Genomic DNA, 25598 nt, shown 5'->3' with positions numbered 1-25598 from the left:
TTCTAATGAGGAACGTTACCCTTGTGTCATTTAGGAAAATACAAATGTTCCGTTTAGTTTGTTTTAGTTCCCATCACATCACAATTAGATGTAAGCTTTGCATCACTCAGTTTATTTCACAGCTGAACAACAAAAACAGCCGTCCACCATGTGAATACAACATGATGAATTTGCTTCACCACTTTACATAAGTGCCAGCATGCATGCTGAACATCGATTACACTGGTCAATATACAATCTGCTCACTTTCCACAAATGCATCTCCAAATGTTGACACCTGCATCGACACAGCGCCACCCAGCGGAACTGGGCTTGTGGTCTGTTGCATGAAATCTTAGTTTTTTTTTTTGCCAGAGTTTGTAAGTCATTGTGGACCGAGGGGACATTTCTGCAACTGTCCACAGGAATATAACTCTGGCCTGACGAGAGTTTGGTTCCCAGCCTTGCCTCTCACACAGCCACTGCTGGCATCGGCATGTGCGAGGATCGTTGTACGGATCACAACCTCCAAACGACTTTCGGTGACGTACGCCTGCAAAATATGACCAATGTGAAAGCCACAAGAACAAAATTACACACTTAAATAGTGCCCGCTATAAATAATACGCGCAGAATAGGAGCTGCATTCCTCTTGACAAATGCAGCTTACGCAAGAGCCAGAAAAATGGCAAGAGCACAGGCGAGGGTCCGGCAGTGGCACGATTTCACAAGGCGATCGCGATCGCACACCCGGTCTGGATCTCTGGGGCTTTGACCCTCGAGTGGCTCAGAAAATTGCGTTTATCCGGAAGGTGAGGGAAGGGGGAAGGTGAGGGAGGGGGGAGTGGTGTCTTCACGTCTTGATGGAGAAGGAGGTCCCGCAGGAGCAGCCGTGGTCGGCCTGCGGATTCCCCACGATGCGGAAGGTGGAGCGGATGAGCTCCTCGCTGAAGTCTATGGTGGCGCCCTTGAGTAGCTCCAGGGACTCGCGGTCGGCAACCACACGCGCGCCATTGCGCTCGAACAGGCTGCAGGCACACGTGCGTACGCGTGTGACTATGCAGCAGCAGAACGGGTAATCAGTCTGAGTTGTAGGGTCTGCGGTTTACAGCCTCGGGTTAAACACCAGATGGGGTGTAAGGGACGAGGGTTTATTATTAGCTTAACAATTATTTACCCAGGACAGCCTTGCGAGTCTCAAGACGCGGGTCTTGCGAGGTTTCGCAGTATGAGGCAACGATTGCTGTGCTTTAATAATTGAATAGTATTTGGGTAGGAGGTTAAAGGGATCTAGAATTGACTTTGACCACAGGTGGGCTTTGGAGGATCAGCGTTTGCGTTTATGCGAGATTCTCCAAGCTACATTGACAAATTGTTGCATTTGTGTTGTACGTGTTTGTTGTAATATTTTGTTCATGCTGTTTATGCACATGTTGGTGTTTGTGTGTTGAACTTCTTTTGCGCCGCGCGTAGCCAACCGTGCTAATCGGCGGTGCAGGGGAAGGACAACAGTAAACACAACAAGCTAAACACGTTGGACTCCTCCGGGTGGGGGGGGGGGGAGGTTACCGGTCCTCATCGTCGTTCATGCTCGTGTCCAGCACGAACTTGTACTGGAACCCGGAGCAGCCTCCGCCCTCCACCTGCACGCGGAGGAACTCGCCGCCGTCCGCGATGACGTGCAGCCTCTATGGGGGGCGGGATGGGGGGCGGGAGGGGGGACACAAACAAGCGTGGTGCAATTTGAGAATGGCCAATCACAGGTCGCCAAGCACGATTACCCAGAATTCTAAGCAGAGCTCAGCCTGATGTGCTTGTGTGAGTAACCAAACGTTGGTTTAATTACAATTGGAATTGTGTCCACTAATGAATTGCAATTACAACGTATTTGTAATGTTAGCTCGCAATGCTTCTGTGGTTGTAATTTGGCCCGGCAATCACCGCACGTGAAACAGGTGCTGCTGCTGTAGGCTGTTGTGGAGCTATTTCAAGGGCAGCAGAGGGCAGGGCAGCAAAATACATTGTTGACACTGCACGATGCTCCGACGTGGATGTGCCCCACCTTCAACCGGGTCCGACCAGCACGGTGCAGTATGACCAAGGAGACCCTCACCCAACATTAAGATTGACGAAATTACTGAACGTGTAACTGTCAAATCACTGCTCCACTCAGCGGTGGTGGTGACGTGTTGGCACAGTGGTGCATCTTCCAGCAATATGACCGACATCCCGTGATCCCCTGCCAGCGAGCGATGTGGTAACGTCACTGCCCCTTAGTGAATGGATGCGTACGACTGAGAGGGTGAGTTTAACACGTCGGCTTTTGCGACCCAATATCCATAATAAAGTTGTTTTTTAAGGTAAGATGCCGTGAATATAAATGCGTCGCTAAACCAGACAGCCAATAAGTAATACGGTCTGTCACGTACACAAAACGTGCCAATTAGCTGCTACTTCAGCACACCGGTGTGTTGGAGAGTGAACCCACGAGACAGCGCACACACCCTCCTCGCAATAGTAAATGTCATAGATTGGGAAGGGTGGTCGCTACTCCAGGCCACGTGGATGGTGAGAGATCACGGGAGCTGCCACCGGTGCTCACAATTGGAAGGGGAACCCGGCCAGGATTTGGGAACCCGGCCAGGATTTGGGAACCCGGCCAGGAGTTGGGGTCCGCAGGTCTGGTAGTACCTTGACGCAGCTGTCGCTGATGTGGAGGTAACCGCTCGTGTCGGCTGCGTCCTCCCCGACTTGGGCCGCGCAAGAACGACTCGGGGACCTCCCTGCCTCACCGGGGCCCCGCACCGTCCACCTGGTGAGGTGGAGACCCTGGGTGAGGAATACCTCACCGCCAATGCCCCCCCACCCCCAACTCACCACCACTGTTCGCCCTCCAAACCAGGCGCATGCTCGGGGTGACTTGGGTTGTTATCACAGCTCCCGAGTCGCTTCACCGCGTAGGGCAGATTAGGTAAAGAACAAGTGACATCAGTTGACGTGAGGGTGTCAAGTGGAGTTGGCGGGCATGATAAGCTGCGGCCCTTGCTACGTTGTGGGCAGCAGAGGGCATCTCAGCAAAAAAATCCATTGTTGCACCGTACTTTCTATGCTCCGCGTCTTCACCAATCCGCACTGACCAGCGTGGCCAGGTATGGCCAAGTAAACCCAAATGACGCCGGGGGAGGCGCTCATCCAGCAGTGGGTTTGGCAGATGTAGAAGTCGCTGCACGCGCCCAATGATTGCTAAACACGTCCCAAATCGACGGTAGAGAGACCTCTCGTTAATTTAACACGTAACAGGCTTTCGCGACCAATATTATTCATAATATAGGTTTTTGGGTCAGACCGCGTTATTTATAAATGTGTCGTAACCCTCCACCACCCGACACGGCCAAACAGTAAAAAATGTGTCACGTTTTTCAAAGGACAAAATAATTCACTTCTTTAGCCCACCGGTGTGTCCTTTGAAAAACACATTTTTTACTGTTTGGCCGTGTCGGGTGGTGGAGGGTTACGACACATTTATAAATAACGCGATCTGACCCAAAAACCTTTATTATAGACCTCTCGTTACCCAACGCGTGGAGGAGAGCGGTGGCGCAACGGTTAGGGCACTGCACTACGAACCCGGCGGACGATTCACGGCCACGGCTAACGTCAGTGGCGAGTGACATCCAAAGTCAAATCTACGCAACTCCCTAAGTCCAGAGGGGGTTGCAGCCGCCGTCTCACGACCTTCAAGCCGCACTGACCAGAGTGGCGAAGTATGGTCAAACGACCCCCGTGGCTGGCGGAGTAGGATACACGCCAGAGCCCCCCACCCACCCCCATCACGTCAGTCGCGATACAACAAGGAGACACGGGGGTCCGCGCTCACATGGCGAAAGTGGCGGCGATGATGATTGTTGTTGGCGATCACGATGATGTTTTAGAGTGGTGGGAGATGGTGGTGGTGGTGAGGATGATGGTGAGGATGATGGTGATGAGGATGATGGCGATTATGTTTTAGAGTGATGATGGTGGTGAGGATGATGGTGATGAGGATGATGTTGTTGTTGACGATCTGCATGGCAATTGCTGATGCTGGCGACCGGGTTTACGTTGGTGATGCTGTTGGTGATGTAAGCGATGATGATGATGTTGCCGATGTTAGTGATATTGATGTTGTTGTTAGTGATGATGATGTTGTTGGCGATGTTAGTGATGATGTTGTTGTTGGTGATGTTAGTGATGATGATGATGTTGTTGGTGATGTAAGCGATGATGATGTTGGTGACGGTGTTGGCGATGTTAGTGATGATGTTGTTGATGTTAGTGATTATGTTGTTGTTGATGTAAGCGATGTTGATGTTAGTGATGATGTTGTTGTTGTTGATGTGGGGCCTCCTCACCCGCCTGGCCTTGAGTGGAGGCCCCAGACCGCGCGTCCCAGCAACCGCCCAGCGCCTCGCACGGCCATCACCGCCATCTGCGCCGCGTCTACCGCCACCGGTGGCGGCAGTAGAGGCGGCGCGGCACGAAGCGAACACGCGGTAGACTCTACCGGTGGGGGGGGGGGGGCGATCTGCTGGAAGTGGTGGTGGCGGTGGCGGGTGGAAGTTCAGTTCAGTTTCATACTGGTAGGAACCTCCCTGGTTACACCAGCCCACAGGGGATAATTGTGTCCGTCCGTCGTGCAGGGAGGGGCTGGGTGGGGAGGGAGGGGCTGGGTGGGGAGGGGAGGGTGGGGAGGGGCTGGGTGGGGAGGGAGGGGCTGGGTGGGGAGGGGAGGGTGGAGAGGGGCTAGGTGGGGAGGGTGGGGCTGAGTGGGGGGTGGGAGGGGTGGGGCTGGGTGGGGAGGGGCTGGTCACCCCGTGGTGCCCTTATAAAATCAACGTTTAACCTACTCACGCCGGCTTGTGCCCGCCCTCACAGTCGGGCATATTTGCGGAATACACCACGCCGCCGTTGACCCTGGCCATTGATCTAGCAACCCAACGCTCCTACCAGCTCCCTCCGCAGGAATGTGTTTTATTAGGTGTCGCCCTGTGAGCCATTCTGTTCTTGAATCGGGTGCAACCGCAACAAAACAAAACCATGAACAAGAAACATCTTAAAGTGACTACGCGCAACATAAAAATCCAGGAAAAAACAGCAAAGTCTTCCAGAAAAAGCACCGTATATCAACGCTGTGTGCAAAAATCCCAGTGGGATGCAAGTCAAACAACAGCAACCATAACACAATTTTGATTAAAGTCATTAGTCTAACTCTGTACAACAACAAACAAATATGGCTAATTCAAAACGTTTTCGAAATCGCCAAAAGAAAGCTATAAAAACAACGTAACAGTGATCATCGGAACTGTGATTCAAATTTAACAATAAACTATATACATAACATGTACGACCAAACTTTGCAGCCATAAGCTGGCAGCAGTGCTGGTGGAGGAGGTGGTGGGTGGAAGTGCTTGTGGAGGAGGTGGTGGGTGGAAGTTCTGGTGGGTGGGAGTGGGTGGAGGTGCTTGTGGTGGTTGGGAGTGCTGGTGATTGGAAGTGCTGGTGGGTGGAAGTGCTGGTGGAGGAGGTGGTGGGTGGGAGTGGTGGTGCGTGGGAGTGGGTGGAAGTGCTTGTGGTGGTGGTTGGAAGTGCTGGTGGAAGAGGTGGTGGGTGAAGTGCTGGTGGAGGAGGTGGTGGGTGAGAGTGGTGGGTGGAAATCCTAGTGGAGGTGGTGGGTGGAGGTGCTGGTGAAGGTGGTGGGTGGAAGTGCTGGTGGAGATGGTGGGTGGAAGTGCACAGTAGGGGGCACATCTGCTGCAGCTGCCAGTCATTTCAGTCAACCCCATGGCACCTGGGTCTGTCCCATCACCTCGTGTCAGGAAGCCTTCGACACTTCACGTGGCCTCAAAGTGCACCTGGTCTGGCACAAGCGCCGTGGTGACATCACCGCCACTTGGTGGCGAAAGACGTGGTATTGCTATTGGTTGTAAGTGCTGGTTTGATGGAAGTGCTGGTGGAGGTCGTGGGTGGTCGAGGTGATTCCGGAGAACGGTGAGGTTCGGTTGAAACGAGCGCCCCCTACCGTTCCGGAGACCACGGTCCCATGGTGACTATCGTGGTCTGGGCACCCATGCCCCCAATTTCTATGTATGTTGAACTTTTTTCGTACCGTACGTAAAGATACAGATTTTCTTTTGCAGACACATAGACAAACTGTGCTTGGTAAACCAGGCAGGTTGATTGATGGTCCACCTCCTTATCACTCTTCTATCGCTACTATCCCGACTACTGTTACTGTGAACTTCAATCGATGATTCTTCCCATGTTGATGAGTCAGTCTACCAGACGACGACTGTTTTGTCTCATCGACCGCATTGCGTTCAACCACCACCAACACTGCAGGTCACAACAACAACAACAACACCCACCCGCCCACGCGTCCACACTGCGGATCACTTCATTCCTCTCTGTCTCTCTCTGCTTCTTCCCTCACACTGCTCCGCTACGGAATTCCCACCCTTCGTTTGCTCCATTCAAGGAACGTATGAAATTGAATCTATTACAACTCTGCTGCTTGTTGCTCACCGCCTGGCCTTTTGGGCATGTGCTCAGCAACCGCGAATTTAAAATGACACCACGCAACCACCGTCACCACCACCACCACCACCCTCAACCGCCACCCACCAACACAACCACCACACGCACTACCACACTCCAAACAAAAGACAAAGATTACCCTATAGCCTAAACACACTGTTGGGGGTGGGTGAGTGGCCAGGACTACGCCAGGCTGTCTATGTGTCCCCAGTGACGATGTTTCCACACCGCACCAGGTACTCATTTGAGGCTGAGTCGACCTAGCCGAGGCCCATGACCGGCTCAAATAATCGTCACTGGTGTTGGCCGTGAGCGGGATCCAAACTCTGGTGGCCGGGTTTGTAGCACAGCGTGCCAACCGCTCAACTACCGCTCCCCACACTCAACACTCCACCACATACCACCCACCACAGTCCTCCACCCACCACAATCGCCTGCAACCCCGGTGGCAATGGATCCCTTCCTCCCTCTCTCCCTCCTCCTCGTCGTCAGTAACTGACGGGGTCACCCCGTCTTAACCTAGGGGTCACCGCGCCGCGTTTCAAATGGGAATCGGATCCCGGGGTCAGGAGCCGGGCGCAGCCCCTCTGGGCCCCCCCAGATTCTCCACTCCCCATCATCCGGCTCGGAGCGCCTAAAGCTGCAGCCCTGGCGCCGTGGAGGAGCACGGGCTGTTGGATCACGCCAAGATTTGTGTCAAACCCCAAAACCTCGCTGTGGTTTCAAGTGGCCAGGCGATGGCAGTACAATAAGTGGACCCTTGAATACACCTGTGAGGAACTGCAGATGGAGGGGCGGGGGTTTTGAGCCCCGCGGAGGACATTGTAGTGATGGGTCTCCGAGTGATGGGACCAGTGCTCTGAAATGCCCCCAGCCCCTTCTCGTTACCCCTCCTGTGGAGCCCCGCGCCTGGGCATCCATCCGGCCCGAGGGCTCCGTGAAGCTGCACCGCCTGCACATTCGACATCTCTGCCAAAGGGTGATACCCTCGAGGCTAATACCCCCACCCCGCCTCAATGTGCTCTTATCTCTCTCCTCGCTGCGACCCGTCTCTCCCTGAGCGCTGCACAGCGTCAAGAACGCGGGTTCCAGAACGGGCGCCTCCTTCCCGCATTCCTCCATCATAGCCCAGCACGCACCGCTTAGCTCCAGTCACTTGCTCATTGGCGGGCAGTCGCATCCCTATCACTCTTCTATCGCTACTGCCATTCTTACTGTTCCCATGAACGTCACTCATTGATTAATCCTCCCGCGTTGATGACTCTCTCGCAGTGATCCACTCTGGAATTCCCTCCCATTGCTTCTTCAAATTCTTTAAATCGTGATCAATTCCAAAAACATTGACTCTGATTGAGTACACCTTCAATAGTGCTCTTTGTCGCTGACCGGGTGGCGTTCTGGGCCTCTAGGCTTGCGCTCAGCAACCGTGATTTTTGTTTTAAAGCAGTTACCTCCACCCTCTGCCACTGATTGGTCTCCCAGAGCGATGGCTTTAGCGAGAGTCGCCGTTAATCATCCCCAACCGCAGCCGCGTTCCCAGAGGCATGCGTCTCGCTCGGGTACCTCGGGAGGAATCGAACCTGGCAGGCTGGCTTCCTGGGGTCAGGGCGTGGGACCGCCCTGCATGGTTTAGTAGAGCTGCAGAGAGGACCTATACTTGGTAGAGAGGGTCGGGGAAGTGCAGCGCCCTTCATTATTGGGTAGAGATGGTCTCGGGGAGGAGCGCCCCGCAGGGTCCGATACAGAGCGTCAAGGTATAGGGGTGCCCTGTAGGATTGGGTAAAGAACCTAATATAACAGCGCCCTGCAAGTTTTGCTAGATGAAGTAGGGAGGACCGGAGTAGAATTGGACCAGCGCCCTGAATGATTGGCCAGAGGAGGCCTTCTGCGTGGAGCAGCGAGCGCCCTGCAGCATCGCGCAGGGAGGGACGCCTTGGATGACCCCGGCTGCGGGTGTATTGCCGGCGCGGGGCTGGTGGTGTGGCCGGTGCCCGCCCACGTGGTCGATGGGAGTCGAGCTCGCGCTCTGCTGAATGCCGGGTAATTAATAAATTAAAACGCTTGTTTATTGAATTTGCACTTCACAGTGGAACGGTTGAGCGGATCGCACAAGGGCGGCTCTGTGGAGGAACTCACGACCGTGGGGTGGGCAGGATGTCGAGCAGCGTCACACCTGAGCCACGTCTCACCTGGACGGGCCTCCGAGTCGCTGAGGCGGCACCTCTGAGGGCCTGGGTTCGTAGTCCAGGTGTATGGCTTCGCTAATACTGGTAGGAACCTCCTGGTTACACCAGTCCAGAGGGGATGATTGTATCTGTCCGTCCGTCGTGCAGGGAGGGGCTGGGTGGGGAGGGAGGGGCTGGGTGGGGAGGGGAGGGTGGGGAGGGGCTGGGTGGGGAGGGGAGGGGCTAGGTAGGGACGGTGGGGAGGGGCTGGGTGGGGAGAATGGGGAGGGGCTGGGTGGGGAGGGGCTGGTCACCCTATGGTGCCCTTATAAAACTCAACGTTTAACCTACTTACGCCGGCTTGTGCCCGCCCTCACAGTCGGCCATATTTGCGGAATACACCACGCCGCCGTTGACCCTGGCCATTGACCGAGCAACCCAACGTTCCTACCAGCTCCCTCCGCAGGAATGTGTTATCGGAAGGAAGAGCCGCAGAAGCGCATCTGAAAGCGCGCGATGTCAATGCCACTGCCCTGAGAGAGCAGATAGATCCTCTCTTCGTGCACGAAAAAGAGCCGTCGCCCGAAACGTCGCCTATTGTATGCAGCATCTGTGTTCGTTTCAGGGCAGAGCTATTGACCGGATTCTCACAAAGTCGCGAGCCCAGCTATTATTCATGGAATTCATGGCCAAATGTCCCAGTGTTACAGGACCATCCTGAATGAAGTGTCTTGAGATTTAGCGAGGCTCTAGCAGCACATAAAGGACATGGGCACGGTAGTTGTATTACTATTAGACGACGGTGTATGAGGGCTGCGTGGTGGTGGGAGGAGGGGAGGAAACGAAGGTGGTCGGGCGTGGTGCTGGTCATCCACTTCCTCGTGTGCCGTACCAGCCTTCACATGTGCTTATGAACAGCACTTGTCCCAACAATCTGTTAAGGCTATACGGGGGATCTTTGTCTTTGATGGGGTGCAGGTTCATCCGTCATTATTATTCGTCATCGTCATGATCAGTTACGCTGCGAGATTAAGAGCTCCCGAAGCCGTCACCATCCAATAATATAAATAACATCTTCACCATTCTCGTCGTCATCGTCAGCCTCACTGATGATGATGATGAATTGGAGGCTGCTGTGTGGAGAAGCGAAGAGCGGGGGGCTGAGTCACGCGGGCCCCAAACCTCCTCCGCGCTCTCTTGGTGCTCATCTATCACACGCGCGTGTGTGTCTAGAGTGCGTGAGTGTGTGTCTAGAGTGCGTGAGTGTGCGTGTATAGCACTTTCCCCAGCGTCTGTTAAGGCTACAAGGGGGGCTTTGTCATTGTGTGTGTGTGCGCGCGACGGCTGATGTAGTGAGTGTGATGACGATGGATTATTTATGGGCGCAGAAGCGCTGCCGAGACGGCGTGTGACCGAATTTTTCGTCATCCTCAATTTGTGTATTTTTGTTGTTGTTGATGATGCTGCTCCTGATGACGATGCTCTCTCGTGATATCCAAAAACCGCGACTCCCACCCCTTTCCCATTCCCACCACCTCCACCACGTTCCATGTAAAGATTCGTCTATTAATTGAGCCTAATCGATTAATTTATATTAAGCTCACGATACATTATGCGTGTGTCGTGCGAGTGTGAATCGATAATTTTTAATTCATGAAAATTGCATGCAATTACGTGGTTATGTTAATTTTGTAATGGGACAAACTGCATTGCATGAACAAGTTAGAAAAATAGATTTCCGATCCAAATCCGCTAACCACCACAATCATTACCACCACCACCACCACCCCCTCCACGATCATTACTCACACAATCATCACCACTACCTTAATCACCTCGTCCACCACCTCCACCACATGCAACACCACATTCACCACCACAACCTCCATCACCTTCACCACCACCTCCACACCACCTCCCATCTCTCCAGCCTCGCATTCCTAGCGGGCCGGGTAATGCAGCTGTGATTTACGAGGTGACGTCACGCAGCGCGCTCCCTCTCATCTGCGGGACCCCCCCCCCCCAACAGTTCCCCCTGCCCCCCAACAGCCCCCTCCCCCCTCTTCCCCCGCAGACCCCATTACCCCCCACTCTCACCTCAAATCCCGCAACTCTCGCGTTGTGACCTGTGTGGTGGGTGTTTGGTGGGGTCTGGGTGGTGTCAGGTGGTGTGGTGGCGTGTGGTGGTGTGTAGTGGGGTGTTGTGGTTTGTGGTGGTGTGTGGTGGGATATGATGGTGTGGGGTGTGGTGTGTGGTGATGTGCGGTGGTGTGTGGTGGTATGGTGGTTCGGGGGTGTTGTGTGTGGCGGTGTGGGGTGTGGTTGGGTGGGGTGGTGTGAGGTGTGGGGTGTGGTGGTGAAGGGTGTGGTGTGTGGTGTGTGGTGGTGTGGTGTGTGGTTGTGTGGTCGTGTGTTCGTGTGGTGTGTGGTGGTGTGGTGGTGTGAGGTGGTGTGAGGTGTGGGGTGTGGTGTGTGGTGTGTGGTGGTGTGGGGTGGTGTGAGGTGTGGTGTGTGGTGGTGTTTTGTGTGGTGGTGTGCGGTCTGTATTCTAGTCTGGGGGAGGTCTTGTGGGGTCGCCGATTCATGCTGTGGATTGGGGGTTCAAGGTGTCTCGAGCTGGGGGGCAGGGAGCGGGGAGTAGGGGGCGTTGCTCGCGTGCGAGGAGGAGTCCCCTGGGAGCAGAACCCCCGGGACATCCCCCCCCCCGCCCTATCCCTTACCCGCTGCCCCCCCCCCCCCAATTCACATTCCCATCCTCGCTGCTCGGGCATGAAGGGGGAGAGAGCGACCACGTGACCCTCGCCACAGGCTGGGAGCGCTCTCGGTAGCGTGCAGTGCTGCTGCGTGCACGGAGTCGAGGATCACAGTCGTTGTTGTTGTCGTTGTTGTTGTCGTCGTCGTTGTTGTTGTCGTCGTTGCAGTGGTGGCAGCAGCGGCTGCATTAGGAGTGGTCCGGGTAGTAGTTGTAGTCGTAGTGGCGATGGGTTGATTGTTGGGTGGGGTGTCGGCGATTTTGTGGGTGGTGATGGGGGGTGATGGGTGGTGATGGGGGGTGATGGGGTGTGTGGTGATGGGGGGTGAAGGGCGCGGATGTGTGGGTGGTGATGGGGGGTGAAGGGTGTTTGTGGTAATGGGGGGTGATGGGTGTGTGCGGTGATGGGGGGTGGAGGGCGTGGATGTGTGGGTGGTGATGGGGGGTGATGGGTGTGTGTGGTGATGGGGGGTGATGGTGTGTGTGGTGATGGTGATGGGCGTGAAGGGTGTGTGTGGTGATGGGGGGTGATGGTGTGTGTGGTGATGGGGGGGTGGAGGGCGCGGATGTGTGGGTGGTGATGGGGGTGGATGGGTGGGGGCAGCGTGAATCCGTTTCCTCGCGGAATCCATGGTGATGGGAACGCGCGCGCTCTGGAACGCGGTCCGAGACCTCCCCATCACCCATCCCCTCCCCCATCACCCCCATATCCCCCATCCTCATCCAACACCACCCACCCTCTATCACCCCATCACCCTTCCCCATCACGACTCACCTTCCATCACCTCCCCCCCCCATCACCCATCCCCTCCCCCATCACCCCATCTCCCCCATCCTCATCCAACACCACCCACCCTCCATCACCCCATCACCCTTCCCCATCACGACTCACCTTCCATCACCTCCCCCCCATCACCCATCCCCTCCCCCATCACCCCCATCTCCCCCATCCTCATCTAACACCACCCACCCTCCATCACCCTTCCCCATCACGACTCACCTTCCATCACCTTTCCCCCATCACTCATCCCCTCCCCCATCACCCCATCTCCCCCATCCTCATCCAACACCACCCACCCTCCATCACCCCATCACCCTTCCCCATCACGACTCACCTTCCATCACCTCCCCCCATCACCCATCCCCTCCCCCATCACCCAATCACCCCTTTCCTCATCCATCACCCCCCCCTATTATCCTTACAAAGGCATCCATCACCTCTATTATCCTCCCCACAGAGTTCGTTATTCACCACCTTCGACCCATCACCTCCCCGCCATCCTCATATCATCCCCGATCACCTCCCGTCATCCTCGAGGCGAGGATTGGCGGATCACACGCGGATTGCGTGATCCGTCAACCCTCACACAGGAGCCAAAGAAGTTCAACATTCATGCAGACTGTGGAAACTCCAAAACTTCGCTGGACTGCCACGTGGCAGTACAGAAAGCGGGTTCGTGAACCTGTCTGTGCGGCCCATTTTGAGTATCACATCCCCTCCATCGTACGCGTGGTGGGGATTCTCCGGGTGTTCCGATTCCCTCCACGCAAAGCAAAACTCCCGTCATTACAAAGCAGATAATTGGCCAAACATCGCAATGTGGCAGGGCCCTCTTGAGGGGGAGTCTTGAGGCTCTCATGGGGTAAACACTCTCTGTCTCTCTCTCTCTCTCTCGAGAGAGATGGTGATGGTGGGATTACGGTTGACATGTTGACAGTATTGCTGTAATTGTGCTTTCGACGGGCCGTCCATCAGCTCCCTCCCTTCCTCGCCCACGATCGCTCTCATTCCAGCGCGGAGCCGCTCGACGCTAAGACCTTTAGCAGCCGCGCTCGGACACACGTGCGTGTTCCTGCTTCGTTTGCGAAATATTCTTGGCTCTTGACTCGTGTTTGTGTGTGTGTGTGGGTGTACGCGTGAGTTTATTATGAATGTATGACTGTGTGCGCGTGTGTGTGAGAATGTGTGTGAGAATGTGTGGGGGTGTTATTGCGTCTGTGTGTGTGTGTGTTATTGCGTCTGTGTGTGTGTGTGTTATTGCGTCTGTGTGTGTGTGTGTGTTATTGCGTCTGTGTGTGTGTGTGTTATTGCGTCTGTGTGTGTGTGTTATTGCGTCTGTGTGTGTGTGTTATTGCGTCTGTGTGTGTGTGTGTTATTGCGTCTGTGTGTGTGTGTGTTATTGCGTCTGTGTGTGTGTGTGTGTTATTGCGTCTGTGTGTGTGTGTGTTATTGCGTCTGTGTGTGTGTGTGTGTGCTGGGCCTCGGATCCCGGCCACACCATCCTCTCTCGTACCGTGCCCGGCCTTAAATTTGTCCCAAAAGTTTGTTTGGGCAATACGGGGGATCTTTGTCTTTGTGTGCAAGTATGTGTGTAGGTTAATCTGTGTGTGTGAATATATAGGTGAATGTGTAGTGGAGCGGTAGTGTAGTGGTGAGCGCATTGCGCTCACGGCCAATACCAGTGACGATTATCTTAACCGGTCCTGGGCCTCCCCCAGGTCGACTCAGCCTCAAATAAGTACCTGAACATGATCCCTAGGTGCTGGTCCCGCACGCCCCTCGTGTGCCGTGCCGGCTTTTAAAAGCGCTCGCTAACAGAACTTGCCCCAAAAGTCTGTTGAGGCTATACGGGGATCTTTGTCTTTGAGCTATGTAAGAATGTGTGAGTGTGGGTGCAAGTGTGAGTGCAACGGGAATGTGGGTGTCTGTTGTGTTCATAGTAACAGTGGGATCGGTGGTTCTGCAGTGGTTAGATCGACTCGGTCTTAAATTAATACCCGGTGTGGTGGTGTACACATCACCACCGGGGAGACTAAGGCGACAGGACGTGGTGCTGGTCACGCCGACCTTAATGGGTGCTCGCTAAGCGCACTTGTCCCAACATTCTGTTCAGGACGGTGCTGTCACGGGGGATCTTTGTATGTTTTTCTCGTGGTCTCTCGCACGTGGTCGCAGACGCGCCTCGTGTCCACGTGACAGGTGAGCCCCCGCCACCCCCACCAGCACGCCCGTGTGACAAGCTTGGCTGTTGGGTGTTGTTTGTAAACGCGAACGGCTGTTCTTGTTATTTTGTTGCCCAAGCAGCGGAGAGACGAGACAGCGCGTGGGCGCATCTGCGGTTACGCGAGGAACAAACGAAATCATCATCTTGGACACCCCCTCCCACGCGCCCGGGCAGCTCCTCGCTTCATCATCTCCCGGTGCTAGGCTCAGTCCACTGCTGGACGAGGTGCCTGATCTCCATGCCTGTGCGGGGCTGTGTTGACCATACACCGCCACGCTGCGCGGTGCGGATTGTTGGCGACGAGTCGAGTGGAGGACGCCGACAGCGCGCGGTGCTTGCCGAGTCGCTTCGCACCCGATGGCAGCCGTCCATCCAAGCGTTGTCCAGGTTCAGTTCCTGCTTGGCTTGCGAGATGTGTCGAACTGTCCGATGGCGGGCGCGGCTTGCGGGTGATTTGGTCCGAGGCGCCTGTGACCATTCTCACATCTGTTGTTCTTATTATTATATAACATCGAAGTGGATTTCGTGGCCGCTGGTGGCTGCGGGAGTCACGTGATCACTTACAAGCGACACGAACGACTGCTAAAGAAACGCATCGATTGTTGCACGGTCTGATCTGACAGCGTCATCCCACGCCCGGAGTTTTACTTTGGGGATGGGGGCGGGTGGGGGGGATAAGGTGCCCCCCCCCCCCACATTCGCGAAACCTACCCCCCCCCCCGCTTAGTGCCCCAGTAAGCGGGATGATGAGATGAAGAGCATACCTTGGGGGTCAGGGGTCAAATGTGCAACTGCTGTGCTTGCGGGGGACTGGTAGAAGGAAGGAAGTGATGGCGAGGTGTGGTGCCGATGGGTGACATAAGCGGTATTGTCTGATGCTGTTTGAGCGAGGAGAGAGGGGCGGTTGTGATGATGGACGAGGAGGCGAAAGACGAGGGTGGGCGAGGTGGGGGCTGAACCGGGGGGGGGAGCCGCATACCCCCCGCGGGGGCCCAGGTGTGATGTGTTACACCCGGACTCAACGACGGGGGAGGGGATGCGGTTAGGGGGCCCATCCCACTCTAAACCCCTCTCCTCCTCCTCACTCGCTCCCCTCATGTGGCCGGCATCACCGTCACCAGCAGTGGCATTGCCACGACCCTCCTCGACATTGACGCGAGCGCAAACACTGAAACTCAGCACAGGCGTTGCTCGTTCACATGGCGGAGCTTCTGCTGCTATTAATATTAATACAGATGCTGAGCGCTGCTGCTGTTGATGATGCTGATGCTTGTGCCAATGTCGCTGCTGCTGTTGATGATGCTGATACTTGTGCCAATGTCGCTGCTGCTGTTGATGGTGCTGATGCTTGTGCCAATGTCGCTGCTGCTGTTGATGGTGCTGATGCTTGTGCCAATGTCGCTGCTGCTGTTGATGGTGCTGATGCTTGTGCCAATGTCGCTGCTGCTGTTGATGGTGCTGATGCTTGTGCCAATGTCGCTGCTGCTGTTGATGGTGCTGATGCTTGTGCCAATGTCGCTGCTGCTGGTGATGATGCTGATGCTTGTGCCAATGTCGCTGCTGCTGTTGATGGTGCTGATGCTTGTGCCAATGTCGCTGCTGCTGTTGATGGTGCTGATGCTTGTGCCAATGTCGCTGCTGCTGTTGATGGTGCTGATGCTTGTGCCAATGTCGCTGCTGCTGGTGATGATGCTGATGCTTGTGCCAATGTCGCTGCTGCTGTTGATGGTGCTGATGCTTGTGCCAATGTCGCTGCTGCTGTTGATGGTGCTGATGCTTGTGCCAATGTCGCTGCTGCTGTTGATGGTGCTGATGTTTGTGCCAATGTCGCTGCTGCTGGTGATGATGCTGATGCTTGTGCCAATGTCGCTGCTGCTGTCTCTGATGGTTACGCTCCTCCGATTGCCACAGTTGTTTACGTACGGAGCGAAGGAAGTTCAACATGCACACATGCTGATGGTGCTACGGACACGATTATTATGATTGCTGCTGCCGCTGCTGCCGCCGAGTATGAGACACGAACCCCGTGTCTGGTGGGAGAGTCTCTGCGTCACAAGCACCCCCTTTAGCTGGCGACACATCGGAGGCAGCCGCCGCTGGGTGTAATTGCCCGGTAGGAATGTCCATGGTGGCTGATGCTGTGTATGTTTAATCGTGGCGGTGTGTGGGGCTGGGTAGCGGTGAGCGCGCGGCACTATGAACCTGGCGACCCGGGTTCGATTCCCGCTCACGGCTAACACCAGTGACGATTATCTGAACCGGTCCTGGGCCTCCCCTAGGTCGACTCGGCCTGAAATGAGTACCTGGTGCAGTGTGTAAACATCGCCACTGGGGATACAAAGGCGGTCGGGCGTGGTGCTGGCCACCCACCCACCCCCTCGTGTACCGTTCCGGCCTTCATAGGTGCTCGCTAACAGTCTGTTAAGGCTATACGGGGGATCTTTGTCTTTGTAGCCGGCTGTGGGGAGTGGTAGTGTAGTGGATAGCGCTACGCTGCGCTACCAACGCGGCGTCCTGAGTTCGATTCCTGCTCACGGCCACCAATACCAGTGACCAACATCTGAACCGGTTCTGGGCTTTCTCTAGGTCGACTCACCCTCAAATGGGAGACAAAGGCGGCCGGGCGTGGTGCTAGTCACTCACTCCCCTCGTGTGCTGCGTGCCGGCCTTCATAGGTGCTTGCTAACAGCACTTTCCCCAACAGTCTGTTAAGGTTATTCGGGGAATCTGTGTCTTTGGCGGGTGCTGCCTCGGCCGATGTTATATTAGCCAAACAGTGTGGACGCGCATGTGGGGCTGGTGATGATAATCGTTTCAATAAAACCGTGAAATATTTCTCCCGTGGTATGAGTCTGTATGGTGCTCACTGCTGCCCCAAAGAACCTGGAACGTCACCCTAGCCCCCCCCCCCCCCCCCACTGTGCAGGAATGGCTCTGCCCTATTAATTATGTAAATTACATCATTAGAATTGCGGAGCCGCTGGAGTATTCCCCCACCCCTCACCTCTCGAGGATTCTCCGGACGTATTCATTTTCCTGTATGTGTGTGCGTGTGTGCGTATGGGTGTGCGTGTGTGCGTGTGTCTTTGGGGAGCGGTGGTGTAGCGGTTAGCGCGCTGTGCTATGAACCGGACGACCCGGGTTCGATTCCCGCTCACGGCCAACACCACGGTGACGATTATCTGAACCGGTCCTGGGCCACCCCTAGGTCGACTCAGCCTCAAATGAATACCTGGTGCGGTGTGTAGTAAACATCGCTACTGGGGAGACAAAGGCGGCCGGGCGTGGTGCTGGCCACCCACCAATCGTGTGCCGTGCTGGCCTTCGTCGGTGCTCGATAACAACACTTGCCCCAACAATCTGTTCAGGCTATATGGGGGATCTTTGTCTTTGTCTGTATGCATGTTTATGTCAACATGTCTCTGTTTACGTCTCTGTGTCAATATGTGTGTGTGCGAGTGTGTGTGTGCGAGTCTGGCTCTGTGTGTGCGTGTGAATCTGCGTGTAGGTAGACATCGCCAAGAGAGAGACAAAGGCGGCCGGGCGTAGTGCTGGCCCATCCACCCCCTCGTGCGCCGCAGCGGGCCATGATATAGTTGCTCGCGAACAGCACTTGCCCCAAGAGTCTGTTAAAGGCTGTTCGGGGATCTTTGTCTTTGTGTTCGTCCATGTATTTGAAGGATAATGTCAATATTCGGCAATTGCTTTGCTTTGGTCAGGTTATGTAAAGAGCGACTGTCTACAGGCAGTCCGCACGAAACGTCGACGGAGTTCCAGGGAGCCGCTCGTGGCCATTTAGAGCTTGCCCCTAAACAGCCTGAAGCATTTCAGGTGATTTACCTAAATATTTATTTTCAATTGATTTCGTGCCTGCCTTTGTATTTACAGGCTGCGTGTGCCCGTATGTGTTTGTGTGCATGCCTGTGTGTGGCCAACACCATTGACGATTATTTAAACCTGTGCTGGGCCTCCCCTAGGTCGACTCAGCCACAAATGAGTACCGGGTGCGGTGTGTAAACATCATCACTGGGGGGTGGAAGGCGGCCGGGTGTGGAGCTGGCCACCCACCCCCTCGTGTGTCGGTGCTAACAGCACTTGCCCCAACAGTCTATTGAAGGCTACACGGGGGATCTTTGTCTCTTCGCCTCTGTGTGCGTGCTTCTGTGTGTGTACCGTCACACGTGCTTGCACTGCACACGTGTGTGTCGGTGTGTCTCTGTGAGTGTTCCCGTGTGCGTCTGTGCGTCTGTTTGCCTTGCTGCCTACCTCCCGTCTTGTGTGTCTAGGTGTCTGTCTATGTTTACATGTCTGGCCCTCTCTCCACCCTGCCTGCCTTATCGGGAGTCTGTGTGTCTTTTTCATAACCTACCTGAGCACCTACCCATCGTTATGTGCTGTATGCCTGCCTACCTACTTACCCACCTACCCATACCAGATTTTCTGTGGGTCTGTCTGAAAGGAATGCGTGTTAATTTTGAAGTTTTCGTGACTGCAGGAATTATTCTTTGGTTCTTTGGTTCTTTCGGTTAAGTCGTGACTTAACCGAAAGAACCAAAGAATAAGAATACGTGTCTTTTGCAGTGGGAGCCTTCACGAATGTTCATGTCGCCGTCCACGTAATCAGGCCAAGGAGGCAAAGGTCGGGGGTCACGCAGGTCGGGGTCACGCAGGTCGGGGTCACGCAGGTCGGGGTCACGCAGATTGGGGTCACGTAGGTCGGGGTCACGCAGGTCGGGGTCACGCAGATTGGAGTCACGTAGGTCGGGGTCACGCAGGTCGGGGTCACGCAGGTCGGGGTCACGCAGATTGGGGTCACGCAGATTGGGGTCACGCAGGTCGGGGTCACGCAGGTCGGGGTCACGCAGTTGAGGCTCAACCCTCTGGTGGATGTTGCCGGCGTGTCCCGCACTAATCGCTCCGTTTATCAGCTCGTGCTGTTTATCTCCGCGGTTGTTTATTTCGGAGTTTGTTTATCTCGGGGTTTGTTTATCTCGGAGTTTATCCTTTGGAGAAATCAGGAATTCTCCTCCCAAGGCTTTGCTCGCGCACGGGGTCGCGTGGCGAGCGCAAGAAACAAACAATACTGTATAGTATACCATCAGCAGCATAGTCACCATCAGCAGCAGCAGCATCAGCAGCAGTAGCATTGTCTTAAATCACTGAGAGACCACTCCTCATCGTCATTTTCATCTGGCTCGTGTAACGTGGGATTACGACTCAGACAGGAGTGGAATTGTTATTCCAGCATCGGTCCGGCGTATGGGTTTGGGTGAACGTTAAAGGTAGGGTGAAAATTCTGTTTACGGTTAGGGTCAGGGTATCAGGGTCATGGTTAGGGTTAAGGTTATGATTCGGGTCAGGGGTATGGTTCGGACAATGGCTAGGGTCAAGGTATCAGGGTTATGGTCACGGTAAAGAGCAGTGCTATGGTTCGGTTTAGCGTGGATCACCCTGTCTCAACTGAGCACATCAAAGCCACGCAAACTGCTGCTCTTGCTTCGACGCGAGCTGCCGGTGATCGGAGCCGAGTGTATTTGTGTGGAGGCATCGAGTCGCGAGCGGAGGAATTGTTTGGGTTCCGGGAGCTCCCTCGATCGCTTTTCACATGGTCGACGTCCTGCTGCGTCGGGGGAACACAGCGGCTGTCCGTCTGTCCGTCCGCTCTTCTGTCCACGTGTCTGTCTGTCTGTCGTCTGTCCGTCCCTGTACCCCGTCACGTGATGTTATAACGAAAACTAACAAACAAAAACCTTCAAACAAAATTTGTTTGGGGGAGGGGGTGGGTGAAACTAGGCGCACGCACGGCTCACGACTAAGAACGAAGCCCAGGGGTCGTAGAGCTTTTGGGGAAAAATTGGCAACGCAGTGCTGTTGTCAATAACGAGTTGTTTTTATTACCAAATAAATGCCGCGTTACACTGCGAACCCCCCGCGTCCGTTTTGCCGGTTTGCGCCATTCCGCGGGCATTGCGTGATGCGAGACCCTCAGGCTGTGGAGGAGGCTCGCTTCGTGCCCTGGCTTGGCAGCTTGGGATCGTCATAGAATTTAATTCACTACTCACGAACTATTTTTATTTGACCAGGTGAGACCCACTGAGATGTACAGCTCTTTTTTCAGGAAGCGACCTGGCCACAAATGATAGCTCAAAGAAGTGGCTTATCGTCGTGTGGAAATGCATAGCAGCTAAATACTTTGAACGCAGTGTTGATTTTAAATGTGGAGGGGAAAAAAACGGATGGACCCGTCGAAAACTCCATGCGAACCACGGGAAGAGAGATACTGCAAACTCAATATACTAGGCGTTAGGGTCGGGGTCGAAGCGCACGACCTCCTGTATACCAGGCGAGGTAGTTAACATCTCGCCGCCGTGCTCCCAGTTGCCCGCATGGCTCGGGTTGAAGTGGCCGGTGTTTGGCCGAGACCGCTCCCCCCTCTCTTTCCCTTCCCCCCGCTTCCCCCCATTCCCCCCCCCCCACCCTCCTCCTCCTCCTCAACCCAGCTACGACCCCAGCCCCCACCAGCAGCGTCAGCCAAGTATTCGTTTCAGGCTGAGTCGACCTCGGGGAGGTCACCCCTGGCTCAGCCGCCTGCAATTAGGACCCAAACATGGCAGAGAAGCGCCCCCCTCCCGGGTGCTGATTTGGATCGGGGACTTGGAGAATCGGGGATGCTGAGGGTCGGGGATGTGGGTTTAAACATTCATCTTTGGGGGGCGGGGGAGGAGGAAGAGGGGGGGGGGGTAAACCTCAGTGGCCAGAGGGGGTTAGAGTTGAGGAATTAATAAGGTGAAGGCGGGCGGGGGGCGGGAGGGGGCGGTGGGCGGAGGGGATCAACCGATAGGGGGAACAGACTCCGGTCCCATGCACCGAGACTGAGTTCGTGTAGGCGGACTTGAGGTCGCGAGGCCCTGCGTGTGTGCGCCTTGGGACTGTGTGTGTGAGTGTCTGGGTGAACGCGTGTGTCTCCAGCGTGCGCGTGAGTCTGGGTTTGTGTGTGCGCCTTGGGACTGTGTGTGTGAGTGTTTATGTGTGAGTCTGGGTCTGTGTGTGCGTGTATGCATCTGGATACGTGTGTGAGTTTGCGTGTGAGTCTGAATGTGTGTGTGTCTGACTGTGTGTGTGTGAATATGGGTTTCTGTGTGTCTGGATCCGTGCATGTAGAAATGCAGAAATTATTTCGCACCGTCCGTGGCCAATCGTGCTAATCGGAGGTGTGGAGGAAGGACAAACTGCGTGCGAGTCTGGGTGTGGCTGTGTCTGGGTGTGGCCGTGATGTCTGTATGTGTGTGTGCCCCAGTGTGTTTGTTTCTGTGTATCTTTGTGTTGCTGCTGGGGCACATGCTAATGCAAGCTATCGGGGGATGTTTGTCTTTGTTGTGTGTGTGTCAGTCAGTCATGGCACTTGGGTCTGTCTCGTGCCCCGTCAGCGAGCCTTCGACACTTCACGTGGCCTCAAAGTGCACCGAGCCTGGCACAAGCGCCTAAGTGACGTCACCGCTACTTAGTGGCGAATGGTGGCTGGTGTTCTTGTACTTGTCTATAAATATGTATATCATTATTGGGTAAGTGCTCGTGAACAGCACTTTCCCCAACAGTCTGCTCGAGGCTATATGGGGAATTTCTGTATGTGTTTGTATGTGTGTGTGTGTGTATGAATGTTGTGTGTGTTTGTGCATCCACTTCACGCGAGCTGTCCTCCCGGTCTCATTGTTCTCGGAGTCTGGGTCCCGACCGCGACTCGGGGCACCGCCCGTCCGGGACACCGTGTACCCCACGTCTGCTTCGCGACCTCGCACCCATCTCCCGGGTCCACCCCCCTCCCCTCCCTCCCTCCCTCCCGTTCACCAACTCCCACACAGCGCATCGGTCCACGCTCACATATCCCAGGTCCCCACTCCCAGGTCTCAGCACCCAGGCCTGGCAGAGCAGGGCGCAGAGCTTCGGGGGTGTGTCGTGGTGCAGGGTGGTGGTGGTGGCTAGTGCAGAGTGGGGGGAGGGGGTGCTGGTGCATAAGGAAAGGTGTTATAGTGCAGGGTGGTTCAGGGCGCGCTCTGCGTGGCCACGTGATCGCGTGTGTCCCCGACCCGTGTCGCCCGAGTTTCCCAGGATTGAAAACAGGTTTAGTTTGGGGGGGGGGAAGGCGGCGGTGTTGTGGGGGAAATGGTGGGAGGGGGGTGAAGAGGGGTGTAGCCGGTAATTGCGACGCGCACTCAAGACATGACATCATCGCCGGCGCGCTTTGTATTCACGCGAACTCTAACCGTGAACAGCAGCATCAGTCACCACCTCCACCACCACCAGCATCAAATACAAAGATCTCCCACACAGCCTTCACAGAGTTTTGGGACAAGTGAGTGCTGATAGCGAGCACCAACGAAGGGGGTGGGTGACATCACCACCCTAATCACGGAGCCACATCTTCATTACCACCACCCGCACCACCACCTGCACCACCAGCTGCACCACCAGCATCACTTCCACCACCACGGCCATTAAAATCAGTCATGCATCACAACCTCCACCGTAACCATCTCCCCCATCACCATCACCTCCACCATCACCTCCACCATCACCACCTCCACCATCACCTCCACCATCACCTCCACCATCACCTCCACCATCACCACCTCCACCATAACAGCCACGCTTATCAGCTGTCGTCACCTGACATGAAACATTGTAGCCCAACGGATCAACGACCCCAACGTGGTTGCCCAATTGTGTCAGGGTCAGGATTCCGATACGACAATCGTAAACCGTTAACCGTTTTCGGTATCTGTTACCGGTTTTTAAAGTAATTCGCCGATTGATTCGCGCGAAGAAGAAACGGCACGGGGGGGGGGGGGGGGCTGGGTGAGGGTATTTGGTCTACTCTTCCCCGCTGTGACCACACATGTTGGAAGAGTTGGGTGCACACAAACTTTACCCCGCCACACGCGACTGACTGTGGTGTAGCCATTGATGTTGCTGGGTGGACAGAGACCGGGGGGGGGGGGGGCGGGGGGGGGGAATTCACGAAACGTTCTTCATTGTTTCAGCTGCCGCGCCGGGAGGTCGCTTCGAACCACCATGACGCCGCTGTGGCCGCTCCACTCGGTACTCGGAGTTCGACTCCCGATCACGGTTAGTGGGGAGTGAACCCGCGTTGACTCTCCCCTAGGTCGACTCAGCCGTAACTGAATAACCAGTGCGGTGTGCAACCATCAGGATTGGGGATACAAAGACGTATGGGTGTGGTGCTGGCCACCCGTCCCGGCCTTCATGGGTGTTCGCTAACAGCGCTTGCCCCAACAGTCTGTAAAGGCGAGACGGGGGTTATTTGTCTTTGTGTGGGTGTACGCGTGTTTTAGAGTTTGTGTGTGTATCTTTGTTTAACTTGGTGCGTGTGAATTAGTCTGTGTGTACGCGTGTAATGCATGCGTATGTATGTATGTATGCGGGTGTGTGTACTAGTTGTATATTATCTTAGTGCTTGTTTCGATTTCGGGGAGGTTGAACAGTGTTGGAGAGGGGTGCTGCTTGGGCTCAGTGTCGGAATGCGCCCCCCCCCCTCTCCTCCCCGAATCATCGCCAATTTTCTCGCCTGAAATCAATGCGCGTTGGCGATTTCCATCTGGCGTGCTATGATGATGGTGGTGATAACAGTGGTGGTGATGATGGTGTGGTAGTGATGACGACGACGACGATGATGATGGCAGTGGAGGTGATGATGGGAGTGATAAGGATGGTAGTGATGAATGATGATGTTGTAAGTGATGATGATGATGTTGGAAGTGATGATGATGGTGGTGATTGTGATCGTAACGATGATGCTGCTGCTGCTTGTGTGATGATGGTTGTGGTGATGGTAGTGACCACCCACGCGAGTAAATGGATAAATTAGTTCCTTAATTAATTAATTAAGTTCTCGGCAGGGGTGGGAAGTGGTGCGAGGGGAGGGGGTGCCGCCTTTTCAGCGCCGCTCAATTTGTCGCGAGAAATGCGCCGCGCTGCGGGGGGCGGGGAGGGGGCGAGGGGCGGAGGGAGGGGGGAGGGGGGAGGGGAGGGGGAGGGGAGGGGGAGGGGGGCGGGGAGGGGGCGAGGGGCGGAGGGAGGAGAGGGGGCGAGGGGCAGGGAGGGGGAGGGGGAGGGGAGGGGGAGGGGGAGGGGGGAGGGGAGGGGGGAGGGGGAGGGGGAGGGCGGCGAGGGGCGGAGGGAGGGAGGAGAGGGGGCGAGGGGCAGGGAGGGGAGGGGAGAGGGGCAGGGAGGGGAGAGGGGAGGGGAGAGGGGAGGGGGAGGGGAGGGGAGGGGAGGGGGGAGGGGGAGGGGGCGGGAGGGGGCTAGGGGGGAGGGGAGGGGGAGGGGAGGGGGAGGGCGGCGAGGGGGGGACGGAGCGTGAAGGACGTAGGGGTCGCGTTCTTGAACCCCCAAGTATTTCACACAAAGTTTCTCTAGGACCGGGGGTTCGTGACGGTGGTGATGGTAAGCGTCATTGTGGTGGCGATCGAGTGCTGATGGCAATGGTGTTGTTGATGTTGGTGACGGTGTTAGTGACGATGTTAGTGACGGTGTTAGTGATGATGCTGGTGATGATGTTAATGGTGATGATGTTGGTGATGATGTTGGTGATGATGTTAATGGTGATGTTCTTAATCACGAGGCGTGGCTGCTCACGCCTCTCCGCTCCCCGTGGCGCGCATCGCTTCTGTTTCCCGTGACTTTTCATGACCCCCCCCCCCTCTTCCCTCCAGATCATTCCCCTCGCTCCCAGGGGGGGGTTACGGTGACCCCCTCGCCGCCCGCCCCCACCTGAGGAAGACTCCCCACCACCGCCCCTCCGCCCAGCGTCACAATAACAAGGCGCGCATCCTGCACCCGCATCGCGACCCCTTGCGCACCACGGGGCAGTTTGATCCCCTGCATCGGTGAGGATGTTGGGGTGGGTTGGAGGAAAGGCGAGTAAGGTAGGGGGATGGTGGGGGGGGTCTAATGTTCTCTGTGGTTTGTTTTATCCGTTGCCCACAAGCGCAGCGCACTCCGATCCCAGGGGGCCGCGGTCTGCACCGCGCTCCTGACGTCACCGCCAGCCCCCCCCCCCTGTATCCCATTCACCGCCCCCCCTCTCTAATACCCCCGCACCCCTAT

The 25598-nt window shown here is 55.6% G+C and overlaps 1 protein-coding gene across 1 annotated transcript; it reads right to left on the bottom strand.

The window, feature by feature from the left end:
• Nucleotides 1–96: 96 nt before the first annotated feature.
• On the bottom strand, nt 97–25334 carry ISCA2 (iron-sulfur cluster assembly 2). Its single transcript, XM_061580735.1, has 6 exons — nt 25236–25334; nt 19043–19354; nt 4371–4543; nt 2671–2791; nt 1549–1667; nt 97–1007 (listed from the first exon to the last, which is right to left on the bottom strand). Exons 1-6 carry the CDS (start codon nt 25332–25334, stop codon nt 833–835), a joined length of 999 nt encoding a protein of 332 aa, XP_061436719.1. The 3' UTR covers nt 97–832.
• Between the last annotated feature and the right edge of the window lie 264 nt (nt 25335–25598).

Source organism: Lethenteron reissneri, chromosome 8 (assembly GCF_015708825.2).
Source record: "Lethenteron reissneri isolate LAM-NWPU_2019-01 chromosome 8, ASM1570882v1, whole genome shotgun sequence".
Taxonomy (NCBI): Eukaryota; Metazoa; Chordata; class Hyperoartia; order Petromyzontiformes; family Petromyzontidae; genus Lethenteron; species Lethenteron reissneri.
This window is presented reverse-complemented; position numbering and strand designations above follow the sequence as displayed.